We start from the raw sequence: 26,548 nt of genomic DNA, 5'->3' as shown, positions 1-26,548 counted from the left end.
CCTAGATGCTACAATAACCTACCATGGGCACTTTAGCAGTCATTTACAAACAAATGGCCTAAGGCTACTCACCACTCCATGATGGCTGCCAGTGCTTAGGTTGGTAATTAGAAATGCTCAAACATATCTTCTTCTGAATCTCAAATTGTCCACTTGGCTACAACACATAGATTAAAAAACATAGCAAGATTAGCAACAACTCACAAATAGGATGCAGAACTTACAGAGAAAAATTAGAACACTTAGATTGTAGACCGTGAGCAGCATGAAGTATGGCAGCTTGAATGGATAGTCTGAGGGCAGCTGGATCCTGCTGCGGTAGATTCCGCCCTCAAACTTGCTCTCTCATGGCCCCAGGATAGCAAATTGCCACTCAAAGATGTCCTGCTCAACTGACATTTGATTAAGACCTGGCTAAGTTCAGGTTGGGCAAACCTCGCAGTAAAGGTAAGGGATGGGGCTGAGATTGGGACCTCGAGAGGGAGGGCCATGAAGTCGGGGGAGGGGTTGAATTGCATCTCCTTACCCTCTTGCAGGATCTGCTTTACCGCCAGGTTGCTCCGGTTGTACTTTGCCATGGCCGCCATCACCCTCACAGCAAGGAGCTCTCTAACTTCGCAGTTGCCGCTTCCTGCCAGCGCAAGGTTAGACTTTGAATTGGGAATTGAAGGTAAGAGAGAGAAGGCAGAATCTACCAAAGGAAAGGGAAGCGCAAAGGCCACTCACCTTGTGATTGTTGTGTTCGTCGACGGCGAAGCGGGCGAGCCTGTCGTCCTTGGCGCTATTGGCGGCAGGGGGCTCTCGCGCGTGCCACCAAGGACATGGAAGGCCATGGCTTCGAGGCAAGAGGCGATCGCGTGAGGAGGCAACACGGGTGGAGGCCAGCGCGTGACAACAACGTCACTGGTGGATTCCAGCGTGTGAGGATCAGTTGGAGGCGGCGGGGTATGACGATCGGGAGCTCTAGACGCCGCAATCGTCGCTAGATCCGGTAGGGTAGCAAAGAAATCAACGCAATTTATGAGGAGGCACATGGTGACTATGGTGCGCACAGCATCGATGCCTTCGACGGCACCGAGTAGGCTACTCCGGTGATGACTCCATCAGCGGCAAGACAATGGTGCGGGGGTTAGGGAGGAGAAGAAGAGGCGGATGGCGTCCATGGCAACAATTAGCTGGGTGGAGGCGCCCGCCCTCTTGCGCGTAGGGGGGTTGAGGCATGGTTTCTGCGAGCAAGGTGTGGGACGGAGGATTTAGGGGTGGGCGTGGGATTTAGGATAGACATGGAACTCAGGGTAAACGCAAGACTTATTAGAAACTTTTTAAATAATAGAGATTTATTCTTCTCGTCTTCCTGTCTGAATTGAGATCCTCTAATTTTAAAGTGAAGTTAGGTAACTTCAAACGCGTGTGAGATATTTAATCTCAAATGAATGTACATCTCACGTTTTATTTTAAAGTGAAATTAGGTAACTTCAAACGCGTGTGAGATATTTAATCTCAAATGAATGTACATCTCACGTTTTATTGTATGGCTCTGCCTTCACCCACCCGACTGTAGAGGATCCGGGTCCCTCCTGCCCCTGCCTTCTCATCCCAATTTCACCTCGCCGACATCCTCCACGCTCCCACCATCATCAAGCAAAACCCTCTGCAGATCCGTCCCTAGCTTGCCTGTATACATTGTTCCACAAGGGTTTGTTTTATTCTGTTCCCCCCTTTCTTTGCTGCGAGCAATCAAATCCAAGTCTTTTTTTTTTCTGGGATGGAGACTAAAAAACTGCCTGGTTCATAGATTTGTTTGCCGCATTGCGGAGAATTACAGTATTATCTGTTTATTTCCCACAAATTTTGGGGTTCAAATGAACTCACATACCCTGTTAAGGCCGCTCGTCTAAACCTTTGGCTTCCATTACCCTCCGCCCAGACCAACAATGGCAAGAAGTTGTTCAAGTTCGTCGGGATTGTTTAGTTGCTGAGTCCATTCTGTTTCAGACACATTCTGTATGCACTAGAAAGAACATCTTTTGCTAGATCTTTGTAGTTGAACTGACGCTAACGGTAGCTGTAATTTTGTTGGTCATTTGATCGGCTGTTTCTTGAAAAAAAAAACTTTTCATTTGTCATGTTTGCTCTCAAATTCCAATTGAACTATGGGGACTTGTTTGCTTCCGTTATTTAGCTATAATAATTGTAACTGCAAAATTCCGAACCTTTGTGCAAACACGAACTTGAGTAAGGGTCGATGACAACAGTGGCATGGGGGAAGTTTGTAGTTTGCACACGGTGAGACTTTGAACTGGTAGTGTCTTTGCAAGCCGTTATTCAGATAGCAAAACTTATATTACATGTGGTATGCACCTGTAGATTTGATTACAATCTTCTAGGTTGATTTGAAATGATAATCTGATATGCAAAATAATTTGCAGGAATCAGTATTAAGTTGTTTGGTGATAATGGAACCAAACATTCAGCCGAAATGTCCAAGTAATGTTCTTCACTACCCTTTTGCAGTAAATGGATTGTAACTTTAGCTCATTATATAACATCAAAGGGACCTGCAGGCTTCTGGAGAATGAAAATCAAGCTGTAATGGGAACATACCGAGCAATGTCTCATGAGTTGCATAAACTTCAGGTGGGCCCCCCCAGATAGTATGAACTTTTATGTCGAGATTGTCATGTAGAAGATGATATGTGTAGATAGTAATTTGTTGCCATCATTTTCTACTGGTAGAAGAAGAAACAATCATGCACAAACTTTATGAGCTTATGTCTGCAGAAGTCCTTCTTCCAAAGGTACATCTTTTTTGTAGAATTCGACAAATTCATCATATGTGCAGCTTTTACTGATGTGCTAATAATTAATTATATGGAAGGCTGCACCAATGCTACTGTCAGGTGAACTGCCGAAATTTCATTCTGTACTGAAAGGTATCATGCAGATGATAGAAGAGAAAATAAGGAACGAAAGGATAAGAGGAAATTAACATGTCATATTGTTAATAAGTCTGTAATGTCCTCTGTTTATGGCCAAATGGCAGTCCGCAGTCCTTACCAAATTCCTTTTTGCTTAGTTAAGTCCTTTTGCTTCAGGTTGAACTTTTAAATGAGTATGGCATAAGAAAGGAGATGCTGACATGTTTTCTCAAACCCTAGATCAAAAATTGTATCTCAGGATTGAGCTAAAATAGCATATTTTTCGAAAAACTATTGTACAGGCCTATATGCGCATATGTCTTTTGACACTTCAAGAACTAATCACTGATTTCATAGAACAACACCTACTTGGAAGGGAAAATTTCACAATATGTTACGCACGCATTGTCTATCTCAGCTGTCCATTTATGTTGATTCGTACTGAAGAGTTAGGTGTAAAAAATATGGGGTAAGTGAGAGAATCAACGGATGGATGAGAAGGGATTGACGGTAGAGATAGACGTTGCATGCACAATAGGTTGTGGAGTTGCATTTCCCACACCTACTCCTGCATGTATTGACTCCATTACATGCTTCTTTCCAATTAAATTGCTTCTTATATGCTGCATGAACTGTGTTTTCTCTTTTTTTTGTGAACAAGAACTGTGATTTCTGACTTTCTGTGCATAACACTTATATTCCATTTTCATATGTTGCGCATTTAGAGTTTTTAATGATCAAATACTTCCTTTCTATGCTGCTCTGCCTCTTTTTAACCAGCTTCGTATTGATTAATGCAGCATAAGAAAGACAGGCAACTGGAGGGAGATGTCGTGGAATCAACTCAGGAAGGAAAACAAAGGACAGAATCATAGAAAGCTAACTTCAAATTTGCAATATGATCTGATATTGATACGAGTTCAGCTGAAGGGACAGATGGTTATTATCTGCTCCATTGCAATACTCTGCCACCTCAACTCGAGTTTCCACGATGATTATAATGCTATCGGCATGCGGTAGCCAGTCGAAGAACGTTTTAAAACTATCCTACAAAATGTGCGAAGCACTGGAACAAGTATGACTACTAGATGATTTGTAGAAAGAGGCTAACAACATTATCAGAGTGGCGCAGCGGAAGCGTGGTGGGCCCATAACCCACAGGTCCCAGGATCGAAACCTGGCTCTGATATTTCGTTGGGTTTCCGATTTTTCAATTTTTGTTGCTCGATTTTTCATTCTGCGGCTCTCTACATTTCATTTACAATAACTTCTAAAAATACAGAAGTAGATAGGTGTTATGAAATCTTTATTTATTTGGATGTCTGTAACTCCTAGTATAAATTTTTAAAACAATGTTATATATATATATATATATATATATATATATATATATATATATATATATATATATATATATATATATATATATATATATATATATATATATATATATATATATATATATGAGTTTGCATGTATCTGATAGAAGACAATAAAAATATCTGATTTTATCTTTCACTCCTTTGTTCTCTACATTCTTGCATACCAATTTCTGATAGTCAATAAGTAGTTATTATATAACATGTTATCAACATGACCGTCTCTATAAGCTATCGTAAATTATATTTCTTTAAGAATACTTTACTGATCGTCATATCATTTTCCACGGTAAGATATTATTTCTAATCTATTTAATTTGTATATTATTTTTGTTCTATATTTATGATTTGCATTTGTATATTGTAGTTTGTTATGTCAAATCTTGCTAAACTTGATTTCATAGTTTTGGATATTACTGGTAAGAACTACTCGCCTTAGGTGCTAGATGCTGAAATTCACTTGAATACCAATAGGCTTGGTGAAACAATCAAAACAGAAAATAAAGTATCTGATCAAGACAAAGCTAAGACTATGATCTTTATTCGCCACCACCTCTATAAAGGCTATAAAGGTTTAAAGGCTGAATACCTTATCGATAAAGATCCACTTGTTCTTTGAAACAAATTGAAACAAAGATATGATCACTAGAAAACAGTAATTCTTCCCGAAACTCGTTATGACTGTTTGCACCTGAGGTTGCAAGATTATAAAATTGTTTTTGAATACAATTTAGCCACGTTCAGAATCACTTCACAATTGTTATTATGTGAAGAAAATGTTACTGATGATGAAATGTTAGAGAAAATATACTCTACATTTTATGCTTCAAATTTGCTACTTCAGCAGCAATACCGTAAGAAAGTATTCAAGAAATATTCTGAACTTATTTCTTGTTTACTAGTGGCTGAACAAAATAATGAGTTTTTGATGAAAAACCATGAGTCCTATCCAAGTGGTTCAAGTATACTCTAGAAGCAAATGCAACTAGATATGATAATTAAAATAGAGGACGTGCACGAGATCGTGGACGTGGACATGGTCGTGGTTATAGATTTGGGTGTGGCCGTGGTAGAGGAAATTATGGTGTTCAATTCAAGAACCCAGTCAATCCTCATAAAAGACAAAAAAATAGAGATAAAAAGAAAGGTGAAATAACTGAAAATACTTGCCATCATTATGGAGAAAGAACTCATTGGGCACATAACTGTTATACATCAAAATACCTTATCAATCTATATCAAGAATTACTTGAGAAGAAAAAGAAAAGGATAGAGATAAACTTTGCAAGCGACAGTGGTAATATTTTTCAAAGATGATCTTATTAGTGCAATAGATTATAGAGAACACAACCACGATGATGCAACTCACTTAGACGTTGCTGATTTCTTCGTGCAAGAATAGATCATCTAGTTGTTTCTTATTTATTCATGCATGAATAAATATGATGTAATAATAATAAGAATAAACCATGTTGCACCTTATCTATGAATGAATAATTTCTATTATATTTGTATTTATCATTCAAGGCTATTTTGTGTCACTATTTATAAATTTATTTTAAACAAACGCCAGATAATCCAACGTATACTCCTCCTGAGCATCGGACCATCCAGTGTGTGCAACTCAGCAGACCCCTTCGTCCAAAATTATCTTCTGTAAAAAATAGTCCGGCGATCCTTCGATGTACACGTTGGACCATTCGACACATATAAGTCCACCAGAGCCGATTTACAACCTCTCTACAAGAAAAGCTCCGGTGTTCACTGATGCCCAACGTCGGACCATCCGGAGTGTACTTTAAGTTTTGCCTTTGGCTTAAAATACTTCGACGTGTATTTTGCCTGAACGCTGGACTATCTGACGTGTACAAATTTCAGAGCGCCAGACCATCCGATGTGTACATTTTTTCTAAACTAGAGACAAATATGTCATCTCGATTTTCGCTACAACTTTGATTGATCATGATCATAATTGCAGTACATTTATATGCATTTACGATCCAAAAATCATCAAACTAAATCAACACATTTATCAATCACTCATCATATATAAACCAAGATACATTTTCACTAAATTTCTCCCTCTATCTCATCTAACAGATAAGAGATACGTTGTTTAACAATTATGAGAAAATATTTCTCATTGCCGCTAGTGTAAGCTTTGTTCTCTCATCTCTTCTTCAGTTCTCCCACTGGAGAATCCGAGCTATCCATATAGCTTATCTTCTACCACTGTCCTATCTACAAGACTTGGAACTTTTTATGTGAGGGAGGAAAAAAGAGCCTGACGGTTTTAGAAAACTCTAGCCATTGTCTTTACCGATAGCTTTAACAGTAGTGGCTGTCGACGGTTTTCACATTTACCGACGGTACTCGCAAAAATACTTTTGACAATAAAATCGGTTATCGACCAACCTTTCCGACAATATTCGAGACGGGAACTTTCAGAAAAACAAACTTTGCCGACAGTTTCTATAAAATGGCCGACGGTTTTCAGTCGTGGAAAAAATAGTTGAAATGAAGTAGTATCAGACCATCAAGCGAGTTTTCTTTTGCTGTAATCGTTCACATTTTAGGGCGTCCGATGCACTCTGTGGCCTGTGTTCATATCTCGACCAACGGATGTACCAAAATTTGTGAGTTCCCCTAAACCGATCATCTGGTACGGTCGAAACTCAAGAGAATGACTTAAAATATGAAAAAGAAAATTCTGTCTTTCTTTCGCACCCATGAGGAGGAGCAAGAATTAATACAGTTCGAAATGCAATACAACTGAGGAAAAACAGTAGTTATGGTATGCACATTACAACGAATTGAGCTGGTCACATACATTTGTAGCAATTCGAACGATCTGTCAAAAAAACTCATGCGAATGATATATAGACAGTCCTAATAATAAATCTTAAATACTGGCTAGGCCTGTGATTCACATGAGTCATTCAGCTAATTATTAACAACAAATTAACACGCCGGAAACAATGATCAACTCCTAGCCTCTCTTCCTATACCGAGTCGTTAGCGGGGCTCATCTTCTCCAAGGCCTTGCCATTGCCGTCTCCCGCATCGTCTTCGCTGTGGTACTCCTTATCCTTCCGAACTACAACGATCCAGAGACCAAAGAGTGCGGCGAGCGCAGTCATGCACCAGACGTAGGCCACCAGCTAGACCCGCATGCCCACCGACAACCTGTAGATGACCGGGCACAAGAGGGCGTTGGACAGCACCCACCCGGCGATCTGAAGCCGCCATCTTTCTTGCCGGCCAGCGGCAGACGGGGATACGCGCGGCACCGCGGCAGCCGCGCCTCGCGCCGGATGCACCAGACGAGCGCGGCGAGGTCGACGTAGGCGAATCCGACCAACGCCGGGTCCCGTGGCTTGTCGCTCACCCGGCGCGTCGTCTCGACCACGCAGTACGAGAGGAAACAGCAGCACGGCCACGGTGACACCGGCGCCGGCCAACCAGTGGACAGCCAGCGCCAGCACTCTACCGTTCTTCGTCGGCTTGTCGGAGTCATCCGACGTGCGTGCCCATTTGAAGATCAGCTGGGGGTGTCCTTGCGATCAGCGGCGTCCATGGACAACACCGGATCAACCTGAGCTAGATCGGAATTCGGAAGGAAGATAGCTACATGCCAGTCAGTATATATATGCAGCTTCACGAACCGAAGAAGAACACAAGAGCCTCCTAATTTGGCTAGCTGCTGTTAATGTATGGCTTGGCTGCAGGTTTCTATCGGCTATATTTATTTATACATACTAGTCCATCAACCGACGCACATTCATGGGGCTAGTAAATTTAGAAAACAAAAATAATAGAAGTTTATGAATAATTGACTGCACATTGAAGATTTAATATCTAAAAAAGTAGAAAGTATGTTTTTAGAATTATACATTTTGTGATTTGTACATAAAATGCAAATTTTCTTAATATTAGAAAGGTAAAATCTAAAAAGACTTATAGCATGCACACCTATTTTTAGTTAAAAATGTCTGAACATGAGCATTTCGTCGCCTCTTCTCCACCTGCTTCGGCTACGGTAGGGTAGGAGCCGTTTGTTAGGCTCATCAAGGATATGCAAAGATTAGTTTATCAGATTGTATGGATTTACTTATGAGAATGCATCAAGTTGCTTATACCTTTCAACCGATTTGCTTGCTAATTTTAGAATTTTGGCAAAACTTGCTCCTGATTTGTTCTCATTTTTCTATTGAAAATATGTAGCAGCTAGATCTGATATTGCCTTTGAATGGTTCTAATTTGTTCACAAAATTTTGTTGAACACCTGATCTGAAATTGTCTTAACCTGTTTCTTAAATTGCTCACGGATCCATTCTAATTTGCTAACGATTTTTCACAAAGTTGCTTACATTATTGCATTTAAGAGGTAGATGAACAGATTGATTTTTTTATCAAATGCTTCCTCTTTTTTGCTACGCATTGAAGTGGGTCACAGATAGGTGTTGCAAATCTAGATGTAAAAAATCCAAAAAATAGAAAGAAATGCTTATATTTAGATATTTTTTAATAAAAATAAGTGTGCATGTCACAAGTCTAATACATGCATATGCAGTTTATAGATGTATCCTTATTTGAATGGCTAGTGCTACATAAATGAGGTGTTAGCCTTTACGATTTTTCCAGATAGTGTTTAACCCCTTTCATACTCTTCTTTCCATACATTATTTAGCCTCTTTTACACTCTTAAATTTGGGACACTAAATAGAAATTGCTTCATTTATTTTTTAGATAAGGGAATATTTTATTATTATTCTGGCCTCTGCACAAGGTATGCACACAAACATTCATTATTACATAGTTTTAGCCATAGACTGTAAATAAAAAGCCAACAAATGACAAATGATAATAGAATACTAAACGTAAACATGATGGAAGGCAAGCTTGAAGCACAAAATCTCCTAGTAAACATTCATCCATGTTTGGCGAAGATCTCCATTATTATGGTCTCCAAGGCGCGGTATGCCCACTTCATTTGACATCTTGCCTCCTCCTTTTGCAGTAGGGAAAAGTATCAAACCTAATAAGTTCTCCTGAAGATCACCTGCATTTAAAACTTCGGTTTTGATTTATCAAAAATAATTTCATTCCTGGTTAGTCTTATGACCCAACATTAAACACTTGCCCTCACCAGAACTTGGGATTTCAACTTTGGTTCCATATTGCATAGCCAATCACCAAATACATGTGAAACACTTTTCGAGGGTGTAATACCGAAAGCAATCTACACAGATCTCCAAATAAGCTTAGCAAACTGGCAATCAAAAAACAAATGTTGCATAGTCTCATTATTATTACAAAAGCAACACTAGACACTACCCTATCAATTTCGTTTAAGTAGATTATCTTTTGTTAGCGTGGCCCCTCTAGTCAAATACCACAAGAAAATCTTAATTTTTAATGGAGTTTTTAACTTCCACAAGAAAGGGTATCTACTATTGTAACCTTGGTGCATCAGATTGTTCTACGTAGATTGTACAGTAAATGTTCCAGTAGCATGCAAAGATCATATGAAAACATCATCTTGGTCATTAAGTTGCACAAATGATACATTTGCTACCAAATCATTCTAGTCATTCAGTTTTGTCCCTATTAGAGTTCTACAAAATCATACATTTAGGGATTCTGACTGTAAAAAGTTTGCAATCGTTACATTTTTCTTTCTTACTATCCAATAGAGGTGTAGGTATTGCTTTTGTAATCTGGATCCACCGAACCATTTATCTCCATAGAATCTAATTTGGGTACTGTCGGAGGATTAACTCCAGTCACAGGGATCCCGATAGACCTCTTTTTAGAGATTCGGCCGGGGGGATGATCCTGAATAAGTTCGTCGGAGAAATAAATGGGAATGAATGCAACGGCCGGTGGTGGGGGTGTTGACCTAGTGCAAGAAGAAGTAAATGCACCGGAATTTAGACAGGTTCGGGCCGCACGGGGGCGTAATACCCTACTCCTGTATGGATACTATGACTGTCCCGAGGAAGTCCCTCAAGGATGTTACGGGTTACAAGAATGTTGGTCTATCTAAGAACTTGAGGCTCCTTGTTCTTCGGCTGGGACTGGGCGCAGCCTTCCTCACAGTGTTCCTCTTGCACGTTGTTCTTGTCTATCCGTTGCCTCTAACTGTCTTCTTCAGCTTTGCCCTTTTCACTTGGTCTCTGTTTTGCTATTCTTCGTCTCTTCTCCCTTCCGTTTGTGCCGCCGGCTGCTTTAAGTACTCGCCGGCCGCGACATGCCCCGAATGGAAGGAGGGAGCTCGAGTTCCGAGACTCCATAAATGGAAAGGGCGTCATCATTTCCTCTGGGCGAAGTGACCGGGGGTGAAAAATGCGTCGCACGCCCGATCATCCGTCACCATAAATGCCCTGGCAACGGGCGTCGTGGAGGGGGCCCACCGGGCAGCCGCAGAGCAACCCGGCGTGCCCGCCCTGTCTTGTTCCCCTGCCACAGCAGCGCGGCAGACGGAACGCCTTGGTCCTTACGACGTTATCCCGAGACAAGCCGGATGGCACGGGACGCGACCCGTGCAATTAATAACCCCACGCCTCTCTGCCAAAACATGGCAGGAACTGACGCTGAGCGAGGCGGGAGCAGTTAGAGGTGAAAAGCCACGCACGCTCATTAAATGCGGCCTCGGGCCTTTGACTGGTTGACACCTCATCGGTGGGCCCCTCGGGGGCCTTTCTGGGTCGTCGGGGTACCGAGTGCTCGGGGGTACTGTTCACATCCCCGAGCACTCTCTCACGAGAATGCCTTTCCTTGTCCTCGAGGTGCCGAGTGCTCGGGGGTAATGTTCCCCTCCCCGAGCACTCTCTCCTGAGCACTCTTGTACGGACCCTTGGGGAACCGAGTGCTCGGGGGCCGCCACATGCAGCCCCGAGCACTCTCTCCCGAACACTCTTGTACGGACCCTCGAGGAACCGAGTGCTCGGGGGCTGCCGCACGCAGCCCCGAGCACTCTCTCCCGGAACTTAGCTCTCCTGATCGTCGGGGGACTAGGGTGCTTGGGGGTGACCGTACACCTCCCCGAGCACTTTCTTCCCGGTACTTGGATTCTGTGGATCATCGGGGAACTGGGGTACTCGGGGGCCACCGACTGTGGCCCCGAGCACCTTCTTCCGGGACTTGATATTTTCTCATCCTACAGGAGAGACCTCGCGGGATGGCACCATGTGGCGGATGGCTGGCCTGGTCTCGGAATTCGGGGACCCCTGGTTCCTGATACACCGACAGGTACCATATTATTTAGATAAAAAGATTCTAAGCTTAAAAATTGATCTTTGACCTTCATTAAGCCTGACCAAAAGTGAGAGTCCCCTGGTTTCCATATCACCTCACCTATTGTTTTGTTCTTTAAATATTTATTTCTAAGCAATTGTTACCATACCCCATCTTCATTTATAAGTTTGAAGAGAAATTTACTAAGTAGACACTTGTTCTGGACATCAAGATTTTGGATGCCTAAGCAGCCCTGGTCCTTAGGTCTGCATAAGATTCCCCATTCGTCAGGCGATACATTTTCTTGTGCTCATCACTTTGCTAAAAGAATCTGAATCTATAATAGTCCAATTTCTTAAGTACCCTATGGGGAACCTCAAAAAAGGAAAACATGTACATCACAAGGCTACTTAACATCTGAAAGGGTAGTTCCCCATCTCATATCCAAATACATGCGAATATTATTACTCAAACTCTTTTGCTTCCTCGTAACAAAACAACTTGCTCTTGTGGAAATTGACACTACTACAGAAATGGTCATGCACGTCCTGTTCAAAAATAATTGACAGTGCTAAGGTATCACTGCCGGTTCACAAGGTCCACCAGCCGATCAATCATTAAACCGTTCAAAACCAGCAGTGATACGCACAATCACTGATGGTTTTTATTACAAAACGGTAGTAATACAACACTGTCAGTTAGTGTAATGGACCGGCATTGATACTTGTGCTATCACTACCGGTTGGTTCCAAGAATTAGTGGTTGGTGTTATGGATCGGTATTGATAAAGAAGTATCACTATCGTTTGGTTCTAAAACCATGATGTGTCACAGTATATAGTCATTTTTCTGGCCCCTAAACCCGAGTAGAACAGAGGAGCTCTGTTCTGCTCGGTGGCTCTGCTTGGTGCGCGGTGGCTCTTTGTGGCGAGCTTGCACGGCGAGGCTTCAAAATTTGGTGGAATCAACATGACCTAGGTGCTCAAAGGTTAGTTAGTTCATCTACATTTCATTTGTATATAGATTTACTTGCTATATTGCTCTAGATTTTGAAAATTGGTGCTTGTTCCATGATGATCAATTTTGAAGGAGCTAGAGCTTCAATTGACTTAGTGAATTTAAGATAATAAATTTTAAGTACACATTATCTAGGTTAGTAAGTTTATCTACATTTGATTTGTACTTAGTTTTACTTGCTAGATTGCTCTAGATTTTGAAAATAGGTGCTCATGATGATGAATTTTGAAGGAGCTAGAGCTCCAATTGACTTAGTGAATTTAAGATAATTGATTTTAGGTTTTCGTATCCTAGATATGAATTTATTTATCATTATTTAGTATTATATTCTATTTTGTTGATAATAATTAATTAAATAGATAGTTATTTCATATTAATTCAATGGATTGATAATAATTAATAAAATTGCAAATGGACTGAATATAGATGTACGATGCTGACTGTAGCGACCCAGAAACTCCTGAGGACTTAAGGTGGATAGTGAACACCAATGTAACTGCACACTTCAAGCCGGCTCTGCCTAAGAAGAAGGATCCAGTCGATCCTACAGCGTGGAAGTTTTTCATAGCCATGGCAAAACAAAAATAGATGGGAGCACCGGATCCAAAGCCTCAATCGGATTACGAGCACATCAGGGCAAAGCCTTACCTGAAGGGCGCTGCGATCAAACAGTTTCTTGCCGAAACCGGATAAACAGAAGACCAAATTATGCGAGACGAACCGATTGACACTACATAGCTTAAATGGTTGTTTAATTTGGGCACACCGCTGGTCAAACCAGATGTGATGGTCAACCTGTCCTATCAAATGCGAAAATTCCATCAGAGGTACATGACGGAGTCGAACAAGTGTAGATTAATGATTGGCGCCAGCTACAAAGATGAACATTTCCACAACGACACCAATATATTATGGTTAGAATTCAAGGAAATTTACAACATGTACCAGCAAGACGCCCTTGATATGTTTATTATGAGTTGTTGGATACTGTAAGTGTCTTATATTTATATTCTTTTACTATATGTAGAATGGAGGTACAGAAATGCAGAAAAGAGTGCATTTATAAAGTAGGATTCCTTGACCCAACACTTATCAATGAAACGCTTGTCAGAGAAAAGCCAGACGACACAGAGATCTATGTGTGGAAGGCAATGGTCAAGCTACAATACAAGGCAAACATACTTTTAACCTACAACTTTATGTATGTGTTTCCCTACATGCTCATTCTACTCTTTTATGCGCAACTTGATATTAGGACTAATTAGCTATGGTGACACACACACACACACATAGGGCTGGCTGAAAAGCTCGAAGCTCGCGAGCTAGCTCAGCACATGTCTGGCTCGGTTCAGCTCAGGTCGGCTCGTTCCAAAATCTAACGAGCCAAGCTAGAGTTTTAGCTCATTTAGATAATGAGCTGGCTCGAGCCAGGTCGTGAGCTGCTCGCGAGCCAAACGAGCCATGACCATCATCTGCATCATATCGCTCCCTTTCATTGTGGTCATTAGTTTGCTCATTGGTCATCTTCATCTTGATGGAGAGGCTCCTCGCCAGCCTACTTAGCTTTCTATTGGTCAGCTCCTCATTATGATGTAGCTATTATCTTCTGTCTTCTTCCATTGATCATTCCTTCAGGCTTTGCATGTATAGGCGGATGTGTGGGGGAACATTGTTTCATATATTTTTTTGGAGGAATGTTTTGTTCAAGTAGCAGAACATATATAGGTGGATCCGTCTACTGCTGTGCTACATGTGGGTTTGAAAAACATTCAGAAGAGATTCAGCTTACAGCAATTATACCTCTGGTTAAACCATGCAAAGAAGTAATATGCTTGTAGATGTCATTGTTATTGTTGTATGATTTTATCGATGTATTTTTCAGTGAATGTTTATATTCTTTTTATCCTAGTAATGAGCTGCTCGCGAGCCAAATGAGCCGAGCCGAGCTAGCTTTTCTACTCGTTATGTTAACGAGCCGAGACGAGCTAGCTTGTTATCTAAACGAGTCAAACAAGCCAAGCCGTAACAAGCCATGCTGACTCGTTATCCAGCCCTACACACACACACACACACACACACACACACACACACACACACACACACACACACACATATATATATATTGTAGGTATCACTGGATCCTCCTTTTTATCCAGTCAGACATGAGCAAGATCGTTGTATTTTACTCACAAACAAAACCATAAATACAATTTCAACCTGTAATAGACTTGCTAAACGTGTTAAGTCAATCATTTCGTTATTCGCTCTAGTAATCTTCCATTCGATTGAATCTAAGTCTAGTAATACTATTCATAATCATGCACAGGGTATAGCACTATACTGTAAGGACAATGTTCAATTCCTTCGATACACGGAGACTTTCAATGTCTGAACCAACTTTCCGGTATGTACGGAATATTCATGTCTCAAATTCCTATTAAATGACTAGTTCCATGCCGCTGATGTTTCATATCTTTTTTCTATGTAACAGGCAGGAACAGGGCAACAATTTACGTCGCTTCTATGTATGTGAGTTCATGCACACATTCACCAGAGATAGGGTGCTCCAAGATGATGAAGCTGTACGTAAATACATATTGATGATTGCTTCTTAATTTCTATATGTGTTCTGTAGGATTGTTTTTTTCAATTCTTCTAATGACAGCTAATCAAGTTGAACACAAGTAAACTCCTGCAACATCACCTCAACGCCGTTCAAGAACAACTTATCGGGTTCATCAATGATGAAGTGATAAGTCCAAAAGACGAGTTTTATGAGCCGGCATATAAAGTGTTTCCTTCAATGAGCACTCAGGACTTGCTAAGTTCAACAACTTCGGGTAGCAATAGAGGTTAAACTACTTATTTGTTTCCCTTGCATGAATGTTTCAAGTGAACCTTGAGATTTCTAAAATAAATTGTGAGTTGGAGAGTTTAAGCTCTGTCCCAACCAACCAAGAAATATTTGTGAATGACATATTAATTGTGTATGTATATATGTGATTTGTGAATCAAATGTGTCGAGCTACAAAGATTTATGATGAATTGTGTATGTATATGTCCTTGTATATACGTGCTATTTTCTGAATATATTATTGTCGATAATAGCTAGATTTAGGGGGAGGGGGATTATCACTGTCGGTCCATTAGATGAACCGACAAGACAACGATAGTTGTGACAATGACCACCACTAGATAATTACCATATCTAGGCACCCCAGGGTTTCCTGTAATTCTCGGGGCATATCTCTATGTTTGGAAAAGGGATCACTGGATGAAAGAAAATTATCCATAGGCACCCAAGGTATCCTGTAAACAGGAAAGTTTATCTCCAAAAACAAAAAGTAAGACTCCAAAAGACGTATGATACTCCCCTATATATACGGAGCTTGGGGCCCTTGTAGAGGACAAGAGTGTGACAAGTCTCTCTACAAGAAGCCGCACAGGTTAGAAGACACCACAAGCTGAGCAAGGAAATCACCGACTATGATAAATCTATCTATGCTAGCTATATACCTCTTGTAACAAGTTCAGATCAATACAAGATAAATGTGACATGGGGTTATTATCTTAAGGGAGGTTCGAACCTGTCTAAAACCCCCCTCTGTGTATTCCTTTGATTTGTCTACTCGAGACATCCCCCATGTATTCTACAAATTTGTAAGATCGGTGATTCACCAATCGTTAACAAGTTAGATTATTACTGCTGATTCATTACATGAACAGGTAATAATATGTACTATCACTACTGGTTCTGCAGCCGGCAGTAATAATTATGGATTATCACTACCGTTTAATCACTGTCGGTTTTTGAACCGGCAGTAATACCATTTTTAAACCAATATTGATAACCTATTATGTAGTAATGTGATATTCAAGCTATAGAGTTACTCATTTTATGAATCCCTCGCTCACGTTAATCTCTTGATACCTCGCTTCTACGATTTGCTTCAACACATTACGCTTCCATGATATTCTGACTATGGTAGATCTTGCTATTGTTTACGAGTTGCCTCGTTGTGCTTCTCTATCTTCATTCTTTGCTTTCCCCCCTCTACATTTTTTCCTCCATATGTTTAGTTGAAACCATAACTTGGTTACACTGACCTTTTGTCGTAACCCTTCATTGGACTTCATGTATCCGGATTTCAGCTCACCCAACCTCGTTAATAGCTAGTTGGTACGATAGTACAAATAGGGATTCTTCTACTTTGTTCTCCAATGACCTCGGACACTGGATTTCATCCATCGACTGCGTGCTTTGGGGCGGCTGCGACCTTACATGACTAGTGGTGTAGATTTTATGCTTTGCTATACTGTTTGTGGTAATATACAGTGCATTATCAATGGATTGGACATTATCCTTGGTTTTGACGTCCAACTCTACTCTCGCACTTGACCACTCGAATATATAGATTTTGTTCTGTTTTGACGAAACTACGTGGATCTAATACCAGTGGTGGAGTAGGATTTAATCGTTTGATATGTCTGGTAGAAATATTTTAATCCAATATACATGTACAAGTATAAAATTTGCTAAAAATATAATTACAACTACAACATCATTCAGATTCAAGAATTAAGTGTTCTCACTTCTCATTATTATTATTTTGCCACAATGAACATAATCTGATTCATCTTAAAAAAATTGTCGACGATGTGTGAATCGCCGATCTAACGAACTTGTTAAAAAAATAGATGATGCTTTGAGTAGACGAACTGTAGGAGAACACACAAGGGTTTTTTATACAGGTTCAAGCCTACCTAGAATAATAATCCTACGTCATATTTGTCTTGCATTGATCTGAGCCTGTTAAAGGGTATGAGACTAGTCTAGATGGATTTAAACCTAATCAGCGACTTTCTTGCTTGGCTTCTATTGGCTTATGTTGACTTGATTGGGCTTGTGTTTTCTTGTGTTGTGACTTGTCCTTCGTAGGGCTCCACAACTCCGTATATATATGGGGGTATCGTATATCCTCTAAACTCCTCATTCCTGTTCTTAGAGATAAATCTTCTCGGTTACGAGATGCCTTGGATACCTACTGGTAGTTTTCTTTCATCCAGTGATCCCTTTCCTAGAGATAAAGATACGAACTGAGAATATCGGGAAACCCTGAGGTGTCCGGATATGGTAACTATCTATTATTCATCATCAAGCCCCCTATTAATACATGAAATGAGACTTCGACGGATCAAGTATATGGCCAGCAAAAATAACTTTTTTTGTCTGACCATATCATCGAGTAGGACTCGGGTCCCCGATTAGGCTGAAGCATCTAACCGAATTTTCTGGTTAGATACTCAAAATTCCAAATGCCTCTGAGTCCTCTAAAGAGTCTTCGAGAAGGTGCTCCACCCGAGTAGGTTTTTGGCTTGCTTCACCTTTTGGAAGGAAAAAAGTTTGTCACTGGTTGATTTTGAAAGTTGAAATGTCGCAATGGAGATTTTGGGTAGTGGTGAAAATCTTTTCCTGCCAGAGTATCATGATTACGGTAGCAATGCGAGGAGCCGAACTCCACGGGGTACGGCGCCAAGTGCCCCGCATGTGCTGGGTATTAAATGCGACATGATGATAAAGCAGGAGATCGTGGCCTCGAGTCGTATCACGTCGTCAGCCGAAACACCATTTTCGGAAGCCTCTGCTTTGCATAAAGGCAAAGGGAGAGCCCACCTCAACATCCATTCTTCTGTCATCGATTGCTTTCCATCACACTCGTCATTCTCCTTGCGCCCTTGCCCCCGAAAACCCCCAAAAAACCCTCTTCCCTCAATCTCTGCGCCACCATGGGCAAGAAGAAGATTGAGAAAGAGAGCTCCTCCGCCGATGGGATGGCGAGCGTGATCCTAGAGTGGCAAGAATCCGATATCACAGAGGAGGCTCTTGAGAAGGCCGATATCGAAGAGGTGATTCCTCCTCAAGTTCTGATCCCCTGCACGCCAGCAGTGGGGCAGATGATCCCGAGCCTGGACACTCACAACATGGTGGTCATTCTTGACTTCTTTCATTGCAGCTTCGGCTTCCCTTCTTCCAGTTTCTTCCTTGAGGTGCTGGCTTTCTATAGCCTGGAACTCATCCACCTCAATCACAACTCCATCATCATACTAACCGTCTTCGTACATCTATGCAAGGCCTTTCTTGGCTTGCGCCCATCCCTTGACCTCTTCTGGTACTTCTATGTCCTTAAGAGGCTTTAGAACAAGGTTGCCAACGGTGCCAGATTTCAGCTCTGGTAAGGTAAGTCGGCGAAGTACATTGAATTCATCGTCAAGTCCTCCTAGTCGGGTTGGCACCATAAGTGGTTTTACTGCCAACCTGGCCCGCAGGGACTTCCTTACTGGGGCTTGCCACCGTTGTCGAGGCCCGCCAGGATGGAAGAGCCGTTGATGACCTCCCTTCATCGGAACCTTATCTGGGAGATCCAGCACCTGAAGAAGATGAATTTGATGGCATACGACGTTGCCAGGGACTTCATTAGGCATCACCTTAGTCCTCTAAAGTCGAGGATTACCGGCGCTTGGCCATTTCTAGCCAGGTTGGATTCGGCCTGAGAAGGTGCAATAGGTACTTTCCGATCCTGAGTAGCCATATTTAAGGGATCTGCAAGATCAATTCTCATTGTATGTTACCTCTTCTCGTAGTGCTTCCACCGGAGGTTGCTGACAAGAGGGTCAAGGTTCTTTTTGATGCCATCCCCTCTTCTTGCTACAAGAAACTCCTGGTCCCCATCATGGAGATGGACTCCGAAGCTCGGGTGAGAATCATGTTTGTAAGTGCCTCAGACCTTGTTGATTCTTGTTTTCTTTTCGAGTAGTCGTACATGTGGTTATGACTCTCGTGGGCTTGGATAGCTTCCCAAATGTGGAGGGCCCGATTTGGAGGCCAAAAACGCTGGGGCCCCTACTGCAGACCTGGATGATGTTCTTATCACGGGGAGCAGGGGTCCAAGCTGGAGTGGTGATGACATTGCGAGAGTAGATTCAATGGCGGGTGGCGTTAGGCCGCTGACACCAACTGCTCTTGCTCCCCGTGGCGAGTCCTAATTCTTGAGGTGTTGAGGCCATATGTGTGCGTCGACCCTCCGTTTAACATCAGTGAGTCCTTAGATGTTGGCCCTTCAGGGCTCTTAGGCTCACCTAATTCTTGAGCTGTCGAGTCCATATGTGGGTGACAACCCTCCATTTAACACAGGCGAGTCCTTAGATGTCGGGCCTTCAGGGCCCTTAGGCTCATCTTATTCTTGAGGTGTTAAGCTCATATGTGGGCGATGACCCGCCATTTAACATGGGTGAGTCCTTAGACATTGGCCCTTTAGGGCTCTTAGGCTTACCTGATTCTTGAAGTGTCAAGCCCATATGTGGGCAATGACCCTCCGTTTAGCATGAGCAAGTCCTTAGACATTGACCCATAGGGACCCTTAGGCTCACCCAATTCTTGAGGTGTTGAGCTCATATGTGGGTGATGACCCTCCGTTTAACATGGGTGAGTCCTTAGACTTCAGCCATAGGGGAGCCCTTTAGACTTGTACCCTCTTTTGTCACAGGCAAGACATTAGGCATCAACCCTTCGGGGCTCTTAGAAACGTTCAATCCTTCGTAGTGGTGAGTCCTTAACCCTTATTGCTCGAGATAAAGCTAGATACTCTTTTTGGGGAATTCATTTTCATTCATCTTAGGAATTACACGAGGAGGCTGCCTCATTAAAAAACATTGCACCCCAGAATGGGGCTTCCCTTGCAAGGAAAAGAGTACAACTCCAAAGGTATCTACATTTACATTTTACCCTCGGGTTTGGCTCCTAGCAGCGTGTTCTCTTGCTCCTCCATATCTGCTCTAAATAACATATGCACCTTTCATTGACCCGGACATGGCCATGCACTATCCTTCAGGCCATGACCTGATCCCAAACAGCGATGACACCCTTCGGCCTGGGCATCTTCATACACAAGTAACCATGATGCACTGCCACATCAAATTTGGACAGTGTTCCTCTCTCAAAGATGGCATTATACTGGTAAGGCACATCCACCACATCAAACAGAACCTCCTCCATCCACGCTCCTCCCCCCGTACCGAAGGATACCAGGAGTGAGACCCGTCCTAGGGTTTCAATGGGCTTTCCCCTCAAAGCCTTATAGCGGGATCCCAGCAAGCTGCAAGCGGTCCCTAGGAATTCCCATCTGATCAAAAGCTTTCGCAAACAAAAGATCTACTGAAATCTCCCCATCTAGACACACCACCAATCTAGACACAATCGCAGAGACGACGAAGGCATCAATATGAGGGTAATCAAGGTCTCGAAGGTCTTCCTGAGAGAAAGTAATCGGCTAGTGAGACCATCGAGACTTGATGATTGGGGAGCTGGTTCTCACATGATTGACCCTGCATACATACTCTCTTTGCTGCCTATTGGACTTGAAGTAGTAGCTGGACCCTCCCCCCCCCCCCCCCGGAGATGGCCAATATCACACTCCTAGCTCCTTCTACATTTTAAATGGATATCACCCCTTCGGACGGAGCCTTGATCGCCATCCTGGGTGGCGGTGGCGGTGGCGGCAACTCAGGTGTCTGCGAATGATGCGAGAAAGGGGCTCCAATCCAAGCCGTGAGATAGTAAGGTGGATGAGAGATCATGGGGGATAGACCCGAATCCTAAACCACATCGCGCCTCCATGTGGTGTACTGCTTAGGGGTCATAAGAAGACCTAGACCCGGGGGCCCTAAAGATTGCCTGTTTAACCCTTCCTTTAGAGACACAACATGGGGGTACAACTTGGTGGTATGACTAGCGTCTTCACCAAGCACCGCGCAGTATAGCGGCCGGGGTGGACTGACACCACAACCTCGACCCCTCTTCGAGACTCCACTTCTCTTCCTGCTTCTGTCCTAGCCCTCTTCAATACTAAGCACGCTAATCCTTGACTGGTGGAAATGATGGTGGTGGGACTTATGCTTGTCTGAAGACCGGTGGGCCTCCCTCGAATGCTCCTCTTTCTCTTTCTCGCAAAGTGTTTTTTCCTAACCTGTCTTGTGATTTGGGGTCTCCAATGTCGGGTTATCATCTTGCCTCAAAAGTTCATCTTCTTCACCTTCAAGTACTCTTTTGTCTTGGTGAACAATTCATTTACGTCCTTGACCGGCTTTGCGCTAGGTGTGACACCAATGCTCCCAGCCAAAGCCCCTATCATGCAGCATCTATCACAGGATCATCACTAAGACCCTTTGCCTAGTACTTCACTCGCATGAAGCGCCAGGTGAACTGCTTTAGGCTCTCGCCTTCCTTCTGCTTCACCGCAAACAAATCTTCAACGGTGACTGGGGCTGCATAGTTACCCTGGAAATGCAAGAACAACGCTTCTCGAAGCTGCTCCTAGGAGTATATTGTCCCTACAGGGAGGGAAGTATACCATGAGAGAGCAATTCCCTTGATGGCCAAGACGAAGGCCTTAGCCATGGTTGATTCATCTCCCCCTGCAAACTCCACCCTAGCCTCAAAACTCATCACGAATTCCCTTGGGTCGGTTTCACCATTGTACAAGTGCAGTTAAGGCATCTTGAACTCTGAAGGACACGACCGTGTCTGCAGGACTGAGGATGGTGGAGAGGCTTGATCGACCACCTGCAGACAGAGAGGTTCCTCTAACCCCCACCGACGGGCCACCTCCACATCCCTGATGTCACTGAGTCCCCCTGAAGGCCCTTGCTGAGACGATATGGACTGACAGAGACACTTAAGCTCTTCACATAGTTCTTGAATCTGCTTGTTAGCTTTCTCCACCCGGTGCCTATACTGCGCGGCATTGCCTTCGTGAGCTCCAGCTCCGTGGTCCCCTTGGACGTGTGGTGCAGTCACGTGATTCTCCCAAACATCCGATGCGGCTACCTAGTCCTCTTGAACGCCTGGTGCAATTGCCTTGGATGCTCCGGTTTTGCCTTCCACAGCCCTACCAACTCCGGGTATCTCAACTCGAGGGGGGGGGGGGGTTCGCCTGAATATCTGGCCCCTTTGGTCACCATGGCTTCTCCTCGTTATGAGGGTGTCGTCGGTCGAACCCCCCTCGGCGTCCTCATATTCTTGTGTTCTTCCCTTCCTTGCCTTTGGTGGCATGAGGTTACCATGTGGTTGTGGGTTCAATCCCCACGGATGGCGCCAAATGTTGTGATCTTGATCGTAACACAATGAACAATAGACTCGTAACAGTAACTATAATAACTATTCTTTCTTGTTATTACAACATTCAGGTGGGGGTATTTATAGCCATATCTCAACCACCCCAATCATTATTGCATTTGTGTCCCTTATCCACCGAGATATTACTTTTGAAACTAAGGAATATCTCAGGATATTCTGGAGGCATTTACTATCAATGTACATTTGCAGAGTTCTATCCTAACTGGACTGGACACGTGTCCCAAGAGGCCCGCATTAGGTCCCCCTTCAGGGCTCCTGGCAGATTCCCTCTGGTCATCTTCCCGCTGAACTCTTGCTAACCCGTAGGTTCCTCTTGGGGTATGCCGTCATTCTCTTATCGAAGGTCTTTGTGTCACACTCCTTTGTCCTTAGGGCTTCGTTGTACCCTTCGTCCTCCAGGCTTCGTCGCATCCCTTCGTTCTTCAATCCTCGTGTCCAAGTTTCACCTCCCGAACTTCACTCCACTTCCTCTCTTCTGTATCCCCTTCTTCATGCGCTCCCTTCGGGATCTTCACTTGCATCCTCAGACCTCCAGTCTTTCGTTGTACACCCTTCAGCCTAATCTCTGCAAAACATAAGAAAACATCTATTTCGACATTAGCCTTACTATTTTACCTTTGGAATTGACTGATATGCCCAAAGTCAACGAGCGGGAGCCGACATGATACCACTCCCCCCCCCCCCCCACAAGTCGTTTGTCGCAAGACCTTATAATTTCCTATGCTGGGCTAAGGCCAGTATAGTGCTCCACGAGACCACAAAGCTCGTCCGAAGGCTGGCAGCACCAAGCGCTCACCACCGGTATCACGCAGATGGCCGCGACATATATACCTCGATGATGACGACAGCTCCGATGGCTGACTCAAAGCTTGGCGCCATCCCCTAATAGAATTGATGCTGGCTATCTCCTGTGCCCTGGCCAACCTTCGCTTCCTTTGAAGAAGCAAAGGAGGCCCTTCTGCCCGAGCCTTTCGTTGTCCGGTATAGCCGGCCCTAGCGACGACCAACCTCATCGGCGTCCAGCCGACTGCCCAGCCGTCTCCAAGCAGCTGACTCTCGGAGACGTCATCCACTAACATGTGGAGCACATGCAAGACCATGTTCCGATGTGTATCTAGTTAGTGTGTTTTACGTGTCACAATGTGGTGTGTGCGTGTGCTGCCTTGTTGCAGCGTTGTAATCCACACCTTCTGCAAGTGTGTTCATGACCTCTGTTTTTTTTTTATCTAATACTATCTCTGCTCTTTTTTATTTGTTTGTATTGATTTTTTATAGTCTTTGAGATGTAACTTTGACTACTACTTTTTATAACTTAATATGAATATATACTAATAAAATTATATTTTTATTAAAGCATTTGTAAAGACAAATCTAATAGTGTAATTTCTATATAACCAATCTTGATAGTTTTAAACATATTAGTGAGTTTGACTGCACAGATTTAGAAGGACAAATAAGAAACAACATATGTAGTATAATAATATCAGTTATTAGAAAAAGCAAAAGGTGAGAGATGAATTCTTTTTCACTGGTTTCTGCGAGATTTGAGTATTCTTCCTTTAAAATTATTACGAGGCGTGTTTTTTGGGCTGACATAAAGAAGAGTTGCCCTTAATAGACAGAAGGGCCTCGCTTTCGGCCCTAGCTGATGGTTTGGTTAATCAGCTGAAGTATTAAACCATGTCAGATTCTAAAGACGCCATAGTGATGATGCAGATGGAAAAATGGGAGCATCTATATACCCGAATTTTAATTACACCATCATTTCTCGAAAACTACACTAAAGAAGTGATTGTCATTCGTGTGTAAAGTAACTATAAGTATAATATGAACTAACTGTCAGCAAAGTATTAAAAAAAATCAAGTGTTAGGATGTCTTAAAACGCATGAATTGTCTCATATACTCACTATTCCTAAAAGCACAAATCTTGATACAAATCTGATGCACCAAAATTCAAGTGTTGGAGCCTTCTAAAACACTCAATGAGATTTAGCAATTAATTTACTAGATGGGATATTAAGGCCAACACAACTAAGAATTGAAGCAAGACAAGATGACCCGCGTCAACGCCGGGCCTTGTACTCTTTCTACTGCAAACAATTCTATGTTCTATCCGTGTTTTGCCTTTTCCTTCAAGTTTGTACCTTCCCTGCATGTTGACTTGGACGCGGTCGGGTTCTCTGCAGCAGAACAAGTAGGATGATGATATGATGAAACTTCTCTCACGCGGAGCCACGTCAGATGCATTGAAGATCTGAAATTTCCAAGGAATACTGCTGTCTAAGAATCAGGCTGCGCACGCAATGTCCTTATTGCCACAGGATTTGGCATACGCATCGTAAAAATACATTCATACTGTGTGCTTTAGTATACCGGAATCCTATTTCTCAATCGAGTGTTTTAGCCCCATCTGTCACTTGATTTTTGAGCCACCCTATCCGCATCCCGATTGGTGCTCAGGTGAGTCTTCTCCGATGAGTCCCCGATGTAGTTAGGGTTAGGGATTGCGGGTTTGGGGCTTCGGGGGTTCGAGCTCCCTCCAATCCTCGGGTTTAAAAGGGTTGCCTGGGGAGTAGGGCGGCAAGGCAGTAGTGGTGGATGTGGGGTCAGGTGGCGGGTGGCGGGGACCCCATCGGCAGCGGGAGGTAGAGGACCGTTGATTGGGCTATGTCGAGGCAGGGGTGTCACAATGACAGCCCAACGAAGCCAGGTTAGCACGATAGCAGAAGGCGGCAGCGGGGAGCAAGAGGACGGGGCGAGGGCATCACATGGTGAAGATGCTTGTTGGAGAGCAAATTGGAGTAGAAAAAAGTTGTAGGAAGAAGAAGACCGGAGAAAGAAGACAATCTCACTGCCGTTGGATCTGGATATGAGGTTGAAAAAAACGAAGTGTGGGGATAGAAAGAAACTCAAGTTAGCTATAGACCGACCCTTCAGTATTCAAGTATCATAGAGATAGTGCCATATAGGGATAAAAACGGTTAAAAATGATCAGAAAAGATCTAAACCACTTTCAGTTTCATATCTTTGGTCGAAAACAAAGTCGATTAGAATAATGCTGGAAAAAAAATACGACGTTAATATACGAGAAAACCGGAAACGGTGTTATCGAGACGGAAACATGCCGGTTTCAATCGGGAATCAATAATTCAACCCCAAATGAACTGAACCGTAGCATTGAGCACTAGCTTCAGCCATTATGGCACCACATGACCATACAACATCTACCCTGTGTAGTTGCTCTTCTCTAGTGCTAGTATGTGAGTTTGTGAAAAAAATATACATACAGAAGCAAGGTTCTTTGAAACCCAATATCTAAAGGTGTTATTTTTATGATAGTTTTGACTAAATGAGTGTTGTTTTGCAAAAATTACTCATAAGATCAATTCAAAGGCTTGTGGACCGAGGGGGGCTCGGTGGCCGGTCCACCATGGACCAAGCCGATAGACAGGCCAGCCGGACAGGTGGGGCCCACCCAGCAGTGAGAGGAGGAGGGGCAATAGGATAAGGGAGAGGGGCCAGCGGTCTTTGCGCATGCAGCTCACAAAGGCAGAGAGAGGCGGAGGGGGAGAGGGAGGGGCGATCGAGGAGAGGGGCCGGAGATGGAGGAGCCGGCCAGGGAGGAGGTGGCTTGCCAATAGGGAGGAGCTGGGATAGCGGAAGGGCACGCGGGTGGGGCCGCAGCAAAGCTGTTGGCACCCAAGCATGGTGGTGGTACGCTTGTCCTGTGGCCACACGTGAGGTGGTGAAGGGCACAGCGACGCGCTCGAAGCTGGTCGGCAATGACTTCCAAGGTGGCGCGA

At 43.3% G+C, this 26,548-nt stretch overlaps 1 protein-coding gene and 1 non-coding gene across 2 annotated transcripts; both read left to right on the top strand.

The window, feature by feature from the left end:
- The first annotated feature begins 576 nt into the window (after positions 1–576).
- On the top strand, positions 577–4,245 carry LOC133927965 (uncharacterized). The gene is made up of 5 exons (XM_062374278.1): positions 577–842; positions 1,491–1,696; positions 2,430–2,487; positions 2,565–2,637; positions 3,719–4,245. The coding sequence occupies exons 1-5, from the start codon at positions 577–579 to the stop codon at positions 3,791–3,793; spliced, it is 678 nt and encodes a 225-aa protein (XP_062230262.1). The 3' UTR covers positions 3,794–4,245.
- On the top strand, positions 4,036–4,107 carry TRNAM-CAU (transfer RNA methionine (anticodon CAU)). The gene has a single exon. It is a non-coding gene; the product is annotated as a tRNA-Met (tRNA).
- Positions 4,246–26,548: the final 22,303 nt, after the last annotated feature.

Source organism: Phragmites australis, chromosome 9, assembly GCF_958298935.1.
Source record: "Phragmites australis chromosome 9, lpPhrAust1.1, whole genome shotgun sequence".
In the NCBI taxonomy this organism is placed as follows: Eukaryota; Viridiplantae; Streptophyta; class Magnoliopsida; order Poales; family Poaceae; genus Phragmites; species Phragmites australis.
The sequence above is the reverse complement of the archived record's forward strand: the minus strand, read 5'-3'. Positions and strand labels throughout refer to the sequence as shown.